At 37.5% G+C, this 10,610-nt stretch overlaps 1 protein-coding gene across 1 annotated transcript; it reads left to right on the top strand.

The window, feature by feature from the left end:
* The first annotated feature begins 1,083 nt into the window (after window positions 1-1,083).
* Window positions 1,084-5,391, top strand: LOC110443415 (toll-like receptor 3). Its single transcript, XM_021487631.1, has 2 exons — window positions 1,084-1,159; window positions 2,221-5,391. The coding sequence occupies exon 2, from the start codon at window positions 2,269-2,271 to the stop codon at window positions 4,339-4,341; it is 2,073 nt and encodes a 690-aa protein (XP_021343306.1). The 5' UTR covers window positions 1,084-1,159; window positions 2,221-2,268; the 3' UTR covers window positions 4,342-5,391.
* Window positions 5,392-10,610: the final 5,219 nt, after the last annotated feature.

The raw sequence follows: 10,610 nt of genomic DNA, 5'->3' as shown, positions 1-10,610 counted from the left end.
ATATGTTATAGATGTCATAAAGACCCAGGAAAGGATACTTACTGTAATATGTTATAGATGTCAAAAAGATCCACGAAAGGATACTTACTGTCATATGTTATAGATGTACTAGTCCCCTGATATAAGGAGGTTATTTTTTTCTATTTACTGTAATGACATTTACTATTGATTTCAACATTATGTAAACTTCTGTTTTCTTTCGGCATACTATACATATAATTTATTACTTTCATGGAACAGGAATAAAATAACACAAGATTTCTTTCATTCAAATTTCCCTATTGATCCTTATTAAGTAATTAATTACTTTTTGCGAGCATTGTCATTTACATTGGTTTTGTTCTATCATTCTAAAAATCTTTCTAGAATTTGTATCGCATTTTTTGAAGTCTTCTTTCCTTTTTTTTATTCCACAGTTTAGCAATGTTTTAAGTATCATTTCTTCCTGCTTTAAATCGCATTCCTTGTGTTTTTCAACAATAGCTGCTTTATTTATTTACTTGCTTTTGTACGACAATGAAACATATTTATAAACTGCCTCACTCGTGTCTTTATCGTAAGTTCGAGAAGGTAGCCATTTTGAAGCAAGCTGGTCTTGAATGTTCTCCAGCATACAAAGCAGCAGTGATGTTGAAGACAATCACTTGTACATGTAGTAGTCATACACTTTTAATGCAACTGATATAAAAGATAAATTGCTAATGCGATAAAATTAAAAAGCACGAAAACGCTTTTAGGGGTCCACTGATAACGTCATTACCAAGAACTATTATCATATCCCCAGACTAATAACCTCTAGTTCTATGTCAGATAACATGACATCATGCATGCCTGAACGGCACTTATTTTTGGACGCACACATGATATTAACGCTGAAGATGTACAACAATGATAAGCCATTCAAATATACGAAACCATTTGCAGTAGTTTCTGTAGAATATTTATTTTGGCTATATAGGACAGGGAAGTAGCCGTTCTCCGTCCTTAGTGCTTTTTGTGTGTAATGAAATATCTGTGTAAGCAGGAAGTTGTCACGTACTGTTTAACAATAACCTAACATTCCTAGCATCAAGTATTTAGTAGAAAACATCATCACACCCACCGTACAACTAGGCCGACAACCCGTTGATCCACAAGGTTTTGGCTTCAGACAGTGCAGGTAGGCGGATCATCGTTCTCGTATACACATATGCCTCACGTATAAAGATGTAGGAAGAACATCAGCACCGATTCGTTCAGTACACTAATTTGATTTGTTAACTAAACACGTTAATTTGTTTTCGATTATCTTCAAAATGAACGATATTCAAGGAACTACATCTAAATTACCTGTTGGAAGGAAGGAAGTGATTTGACAACACAGGAAAATATACTCAAAGCTTTGCAGTACCTGTAGTAATAGATAGACTTACGATACTGGCTACATAACAGAAATCAAACTTTTTTAACCTCAGATGCGTATATTGTAAACGCCTTTTTTTCGTAGTTTCTAACTTTTTGTGGATTTGCGTTATTGGTTGATTTCGGGGGATACATTTTTTTTCTCACAGATTGCAGGTCTAGTGGCCATGAAAATAATTGTAACGGTTAGAAAGAATCTATTTCGAAGGTTGCATTTGTTTCAGTGAATAACGTTAAAAGCAAAAATCGTAAAATTTAGATCCCTGCGAAAAAAGGTCCTCTACAGTATCACTACTTCACTGGCTCAAATGTGTCCATACACGTCGTTATACGTAGACAACTGCTCTGAGTGACGTGCTCCCATGGTACACTCTGTAACTACGGTAGCCGCTGTTGCTAGGGTATTATTTTTAATCTGAACAGCAATTCGAACAGTTGTATTCATTTATAACGGTCATTATGTAAGCTTCCTGACACACTCTTATGGTAGCGACTCGGTCGAATGTTTCAGAACGAAGCTGCCCTTACTAAATTTACCGTCTAAGAAATGTATATGTCCATTCTTGGAATAAGAGATTTGTCAGCATCCCTCTGTTGATTAATAAGACATTATGGTCCCGAATATGTTCCACGCTTCCAGATGTTAAAGGAACCAAGCAATGGCTATCATCTGACAAGCTGAGGACGAGAGCAATGTAAATATTGTGTTATATAGACTCAAAGTGTGTGTCACATCTACTGTTATCACGTTGATGTGTTCTAATGAATACCCTGTTTATTAATAGCACTAACAGCTTTACACGTGTCTTATACTTTCAGGTAACACATGTCATTTCCTGCTCCGGTATACACACCGATGCTAGCCACATGATGTACCCCTCTGCTGTTCTACGCTATTGTCTCCTGGTCGTTGTCTGTCTGTCCACCCCGATGCTAGCCTGTCCTCCGTGCGAATGTACCAACACTGTGGCGGATTGTTCTGGATTGGGGCTTAGACGTATACCAAAACTTCCGGCGACGATCAGTGTACTGAACTTCTCCAGCAATCACCTCGGTAATCTATCGCTGGACACATTTGGCAACCTCACAGGCATCAAGATACTGAACATAAGTGATAATTATATAAACAATGTTGCAAAAAATACGTTTAGTGCATTAAATCGTGACATTATAGAGTTAGACATAAGTAATAATAAGTTCTGGCGCCCGATCGATGTATATAGAGCGCTCGCCTCGACAAATCTGCATCAACTCAGCTTATCCAATACCTCGCTTCACTTTTCTAACGTCAGTGCTTTAGAACCCCTGTCTAAAGTACCACTGCGCAGACTATATCTTGTAGGAAATTTGCTGAAGATATTGAAAGGCAATCTAACGAAAAGTCTTCCAAAGTTACAGACGCTAGATCTAACAAAAAATCTGATAACAGCCATATCGTTTGCTGACGTACACGAAGAGCTAACAGATTTGGATATCGACGGGAACATACTAAAGGAATTCCCATCTTTTTGTTTAAAGAACAATATATCTACGTCCTCACTACCCCAACTACGAACACTGTCACTTTCTACGAACCTTATCACAACGTTACAGGGCCTCAATAAATCAACCACATGTCTACAAAACCTGGAAACGTTGATGTTGGATAATAACCATTTTTTTGAATTGGGTGAAAACACATTTGCTGGTTTACCTAAACTACAGAATCTCTCATTAGATTTAGTAACCACATCTAGGTTGACTATACACCAAGCTGCATTTAATTCTACGTCACTTCGAAGCCTTACATTTGGTAGCTTTCAGCGAGAAATAGTAGTTGACGACTCATTACTTAAACTGTTCGGTTTCTGTCCAAATTTAACATACCTAAAACTGTCGGGTGTCTCCTTTTCTAAATGGACACAAGGTATCATGCGGACATTATTCTCTCCCTTAACGAAATTGAAATTTCTGTCGGTCGTTCGGACAGATATCACGAGGATTCCAACGCAGTTTCTTCCTGAAATGCAGAACCTGATTTATCTCGATTTTAGAAATAATTATATTTCGTCGTGGCAGCCCAGTGTGTTCCAGAACGCTACAGCATTAAAAACGTTGATCCTAAGCAACAATCATATTACCAATCTCAACGAGTCTTTTCTCCCAAAATTTCTTTGGGAAAACATCGAAATTCTTGACCTGTCTTTTAACCCATTCGATTGTTCATGTGAATTGTATTGGTTCAGGAAATGGCTGAATGACAACTCCTTCAAAATTACAAAATATCCAGAACGCTATATTTGCAAATCACCTTCAGAATACAAGGACAAACGTCTTATAGACTATGATCCGTCGTACCGGCACTGCCATCCTATATCTACCGTTGTCATAGCCCTGATAGTATGTGTATGTGTTTTAGTTGCTTTCGTCAGTGTAGCGGCAATTCTTTATCGAAACAGATGGCATATCAAATATTATATATATCTACTACGATCAAATCAAAAAGGCTACGAAAAAATTCCGGAAAACGGCAGCTTCGTCTTCGACGCGTTTGTAGCATACAACTCAACTGAACGTATTTGGGTATTTTCCAAGTTAAGAGAATTTCTTGAGAATCAACATGGTATGAAATTATGCCTTCATGAACGCGACTTCCGTCCAGGCAGGCTCATAATAGACAATATAGCCGAGAACATCCGTCTGAGTAGGAAATTGATACTTATTTTGTCAAATGAATTTGCAAAAAGTCAGTGGTGTCAGCTTGAGACATTGAAGGCACAGGATCGGTTCTTTAAGGAGGGAGCGTCCTCCTTGGTGCTCGTGATGCTAGAGGATATAAGTTATCGTCACATGAACGGCCCCCTCAGCCTCCTTCTCAGGTCTATGACGTATATACAGTGGTCCAGTGATCCTGTCGCGAAGGAACTATTCTGGAACAAGTTACTTAATTCTCTGAGATGATCTCAAATTGCTATGTGTGTACATAAATTATTTTACCATTTTTTCTCAATAACTAACGAATGATTGGATTTCTATGAAGTAACCCAATAGTACACATGAAGAGTTATATATATTCATATCATTTGATGCTATCCTGTATCCCTTGAATTTTTCAACCAGTATACAAGCTGTTTGGATCCAGTTACTATTACATTATCCAACGTTTTCCGTCTTTGACCTCTGTGTACTTCCTGGTCGAGCAGGTGTGACCTCGTCCACCGTTTTGACGTGTAGAGACACCCTGTCTCTCTCACAGTTCTTGTAGAGACACCCTGTCTCTCTCGTCCACCGTTTTGACGTGTAGAGACAACCCGTTTCTCTCATGGTTATTGTAGAGACACCCTGTCTCTCTCGTCCACCGTTTTGACATGTAGAGACAACCCGTTTCTCTCATGGTTATTGTAGAGACACCCTGTCTCTCTCGTCCACCGTATTGACGTGTAGAAACACCCTGTCCCTCTCACAGTTATTGTAGAAACACCATATGTCTCACGTTTTGACGTGTAGAGACACCCCGTCTCTCCCACAGTTATTGTAGAGACACCCTGTCTCTCTCGTCCATAGTTTTGACATGTAGAAACACTCCGTCTCTCTCACTGTTATTGTAGAGACACCCCGTCTCTCTCACTGTTATTGTAGAAACACCCCGTCTCTCTCACTGTTATTGTAGAAACACCCCGTCTCTCTCACTGTTATTTCACAACTTGATTGGAACTGTTGACTACAAGTAGCTACGTTATTTTCCCTAGTAATTCACTTGAACTAACGCATTCACAATTCTTTCTTTACTGTAATTAGCCCTTGGCTACTAGTTAGCCGAAGGGATATGCGATAAAACCATCATTTTACATAAGTAATTACCAGTTTTCTTTTTTGTATTTTATATTGTACTATTGTTTCGTAGTAATTATTTTTTTTGTTTTGTTTTAATGTAATGTTATGTAATTGTTCATGTTGATGTCTTGAAAACGGGCGGGTTTTCTCGAAATTCGACAAATTCTTTTGGCTGCACTGTCGTTATTCCGTCTTTGCGTATTGCAGAGTTATCTTCTCTTGTATTGATTGTTATGTCATTTGTTTGTGAGAGTAACGTCATCAATCTTTGAGAAAACGACGTAATTTTCTCACACAAACCAATGACGTAACAATCAATACCTGCTCACAAGGGAAGATAATTCTGCAATACGCAAAGACGGAATAGATATAATATGACTCAGGCATGGCCTGGAGAGAGCGAAGCTCGTACTGTCCATTTGTTTCAATACATTTAATTTTTGAATCATTACATACATTTTAATACATAAAAAATGTCTTAATTGTAGTGACTTGTATGCTGGTGTTTTCATTTGAAATTTGATAAAATTTGTCTAACTCCTTTTGTGTTTTTTCAAATGGATCCGTATGTTACTTCCACCCAACTCCCCACCCCCCCACNGAAAGTCAGAAGTGTGTAGACAATGTTGTACCTGGTGATACTGTAAAAGCATAATAACTCAAAGGACGCTTCAACCTACATTTTGTACCATTCCCCTCCAGTAACTGGATTTTGTAATAGATGGGTAATGTGCTAAAGCAAGTTCATTTGCCCATGTATCCCAGTTTTGGTAGATTTCTGTACAAATTTGCTTTCTGAAATTTTCAGTATTTGAGAAGTCACTATTGAATGATAAACTTAGACAGTGGAAAAAACAGTTGCCATCACCAGGTACATCATATGCAGAATAGTTTTGATTTTCAATAGAAATGGTTGCTGATGGACCCATATTATGCATTCTGTTAAACACAAAGTAAAAGTGGTGACAATGGTATGTGTCTAAGTCTTCCTTAATGATATTCTTAAAGCAGAGCAAGTAATGACCCTTTAAAAAGCCTTACGTTTCCCGTTGAAAGCTGCCGGTGATTCCTTTGCACATGTGTATCTGTGTACAACTGCAGCAGACGACCCGTGAAATTTGACCTCATCAATGATCTGACCTTTTATTATCCAATGAGAATCAAGCGACCTCTTCAGTGACCCTGCTTCGTACATACTCGGGTATTTCCGTCCTAGTGGGGGATGACATCCGTGCGTTACGGTCGATTGTGTGTACAGACGGAAAATTGTATGTTAAGAAAGATGTTAGTATCACATTATTTATTGCTTTCCCAAATTTACAATATAATCACATTATTACGCACCCTTCGACGCTATTTGTTTGTGACATTAATTTTTGTTTCGTTCAACCGCAGACGATAAGAGTCTGGTTGAACGAGACTATATTAATGTAAGCTTTTTGATGATCATGCTAACTCATTTTCTCGATTCGGAAGAAAAGTAAAGAAATCGTGGAAATAAACTCGCTCAGTGTTCTGAATATGGTCAATATTTTTTTGAATATTGTCAATATTTTTTGAAAAAATCGTAGTTTCGAATACATAATTTCTGTGCTACGTTACATGTCGCTCTATTATTCGATTAGGCATATTTACGGGCTCCATGAAACCGGAAGAGGTCACCGGAAGTACGAAAAAGTTTCTAGGCTGTAGCTGTACGATTCAGTGATGGAATCAGTTTGGTTGGATCAGATCTATTTAAGTAAAATCATTGAAAAACAAAGTGCACTTATTGTGAAATCAGTTGTAATTAATACCAATAAAATATTAGGGTATAATTAGTTAAATGATATGAAAACATTATTTAGATATATAATATACAAAGGATTTTAAAACATTTCACCGAACAAACTGTTTGAAATAGCACACTAACTTGTATTCATTGTGATGCCATTGTGAATAGGCTATTCATATTACTCATCACTTACGCAGTTTAGTTTATTAACATTAAAAAAATAGTTTTATATTTTTAATCTCAATTTTAAAAGATGGATGTAACTACTTGTGTTTCTGTTCTACGTCTATTATAATTGCTTTTTATTCTTTGTACACTTCTAGTGCCCGTCACCAGGTGGGGGTCGGACATTACGATATATTACATGATTGTGTTAGTCATGTGTTAGTAGAGTCAAGCTTTCCACTGTGCAAGGAGTCGGTGGCCTGTTCAATTTCTATAGATATAGAATTTCAAAATGCGTTTTAAAAATTGGATACTTATTATACCCGTATAAAAGGCCATGAAGTTTGCTACAAGACTTTTCATTTAAATCTAAAAGTCATTAGTATAGTTTCCCGTCTAATTCTGATTTACCTTGAAGATAGAATAGAATTTCACATATAATCAGCAGTGTTATATGACGCTGCCGTATTCTTCCGTGAAGGATGTATAATTACTTGTGCCCATGTGGAGCTGTCTTACATATTAATGAAGGTGTCCCACTTTTATTAGATTGCTTTATAGAAAAAGGATCCTGTCACCAAAAGATTTGTCGGCTTAACCAGAATTCTGACAAGTTATATCTACGTTAATGTTTGTATTTTGTTTCCTATATTTGCTGTTATTTTTCTATGTCTATTATAAGATCTTTCACAAATTAAGTGATATTAAATTCCATATGTGTGTTATCATGCAATGTATGATTTGACTCTGTACTAACCGGGTGTTAAGCTGTTCATACCCTGCAACACATTCACTCTATTAAATGATATATGTTACTGTACTAAGGTATCTATTATTTAATGTACTAAAATCAAACCGGGGTTATTATCCGCCTGAACAAACGGCATTTTAAAGGTAACCTACCGACTATTTATCTGAGAGATTTGTTTGAGTTGTAGTAGACTAGGATTAGTAAAGGCCTCGGTGTAACCGGTATTCCAGGGGCTACTGATTAACAACGTTCAACCTGTCTGCTGTACGGCGTTTACCATAGTTTGTCCTCTCATATTTGTTATGTTAAAAGTATAAATACAGCTAATTGAAGTTAATCAAAACATATACTTTAAACTATGCCAAAGCAGAACATACGTTTATACTAGAGAGGTGTTGTACTCTTTGTTCACACATTACAAATCAGGTAAACCAATTTCTATTACATTTGTGTTTCTATTTGCTTACAGATTCCTATTTTACACACTTTCAGAAATGAACATTTTAAAATGTACAGCTACAACTGAACTAGCATCAATTAGGATACACACATAATCCTTCAACAAGGTAGATTGGTCGGGGACATATTTTCATAGTACCACATCACTTTAAATACTTATAACAATAAGTCTATAACGTTTCAATTCGTACTTAAATATTAATAATACCCATAAAATAATGAAACGCATAAATTTGATAGGTTTTCCATGTGCTGCTGGATGGTAACCTGTCCGTTTGTTCTTTACTGTTCTCGTGTATTGTTCTAATTTATATGATTGCAATGTTAAACAATAATAAATAATCAACTAGCATGTTTTCTTGTCTTGATTATTGAAACTATTCGTAATTGTGGTCATCCTTGTGAGAATGTCTTTCACTATTTTATGGAATGTCACCTTTTTACAAACGAAAGACGTATTTTGGTTCAAAATTTTATTAATTTGAATGTTGCGCTAAATTTAGAAATTCTTTTGTTTGGCAATTCACAATTTTCCGTGGACCTTCACTCAAACATTTTTAGATCTGTGCAAAACTTGATTAAATCCAGCAAGAGATTTTGAGTTCAAATTGTTATAACAATGGTATATATTTATTGTCATTATTGTAATGTCATTTCAAATATGTATTGGGAGAAGGCGTTGCTAAGTTAAAATTTTTGGTAATAAATATGTTTAAACTAAACTAACTATTCGTCAGTTTAGCCGTTCTGATGTGAGTGTAGCCGCTCTGATGTGAGTGTAGCCGCTCTGATGTAAGTGTAGTCGCTCTGATGTGAGTGTAGCCGCTCTGATGTCATTGTAGCCGCTCTGATGTCAGTGTGGCCGCTCTGATGCCAGTTTAGCCGCTCTGATGTGCGTGTAGCCGCTCTGATGTCAGTGTAGCCGCTCTGATGTCAGTGCAGCCGCTCTGACGTCAGTGTAGCCGCTCTGATGTCAGTGTAGCCGCTCTGATGTCAGTTTAACCGCTCTGATGTCAGTGTAGCCGCTCTGATGTCAGTTTAACCGCTCTGATGTCAGTGTAGCCGCTCTGATGTCAGTTTAGCCGCTCTGATGTCAGTGTAGCCTCTCTGATGTCAGTTTAGCCGCTCTGATGTCAGTGTATCCGCTCTGACAGTGTAGCCGCTCTGTTGTCAGTGTATCCGCTCTGATGTCAGTGTAGCCTCTCTGATGTCAGTTTAGCCGCTCGTTTGTCGGTGTTTCCGTTCTGACAGTGTAGCCGCTCTGTTGCCAGTGTATCCGCTCTGTTGTCCTTTTAGCCGCTCTGATGTCAGTGTAGCCGCTCTGATGTCAGTGTAGCCGCTTTGATGTCAGTTTAGCCGCTCTGATGTCAGTTTAGCCGCTCTGATGTCAGTTGAGCCGCTCTGATGTGAGTGGAGCCGCTCTGATGTCAGTTTAGCCGCTCTGAGGTCATTGTAACCGCTCTGATGTGAGTGTAGCCGCTCTGATGTTAGTGGAGCCGCTCTGATGTGAGTGGAGCCGCTCTGATGTCAGTTGAGCCGCTCTGATGTGAGTGGAGCCGCTCTGATGTCAGTTGAGCCGCTCTGATGTGAGTGGAGCCGCTCTGATGTCAGTGTAGCCGCTCTGATGTGAGTTTAGCCGCTCTGATGTGAGTGTAACCGCTCTGATGTAAGTGTAGCCGCTCTGATATTTATTGTTATCGCTACCAAAAATGGGCAAGATTATTTACCGAGAGAGAAAATATAAATGCACTCTAAAACACAAAGAATCCTATTCAGTTATCGCTCTTAGCGTTCCTAACTGCAACATTCATCACATTTCCTTTCAAATAGTTGGACTTAATTTGTCTGTAATTCATCTCCTTTATCCATCAAACCTTTTTCAATTAATGCTTTTTCACACATTTAAATTAATACTGTGTGAGGATTTTAAGTAAATAACATTACAGTATATTTTATTAAAAATAATATTAGACATTGACACTTTAATACTGAACACATTTATGTGCGTATATTGCACTGTTGGGTCTGTTCTACTTTGATGTAGGTATTGTACAATATTATGTACATATTAAATTATCATGGATAGTTAAACCTCTATCTCACAGAAGAAGAAGTCTTTCTATAAATATGTAAATAGTGTTTTTTTTGTATATCAGAAATATTACCTTGAACACAGTTGATGTGAGAACACTTCAATACACAGACCCTATATAAAATCTACCCCTAACGAGCACTTACACCTGTTTA

This window comes from Mizuhopecten yessoensis, unplaced genomic scaffold (genome assembly GCF_002113885.1).
Source record: "Mizuhopecten yessoensis strain PY_sf001 unplaced genomic scaffold, ASM211388v2 scaffold1961, whole genome shotgun sequence".
Taxonomy (NCBI): Eukaryota; Metazoa; Mollusca; class Bivalvia; order Pectinida; family Pectinidae; genus Mizuhopecten; species Mizuhopecten yessoensis.
The sequence above is the reverse complement of the archived record's forward strand: the minus strand, read 5'-3'. Positions and strand labels throughout refer to the sequence as shown.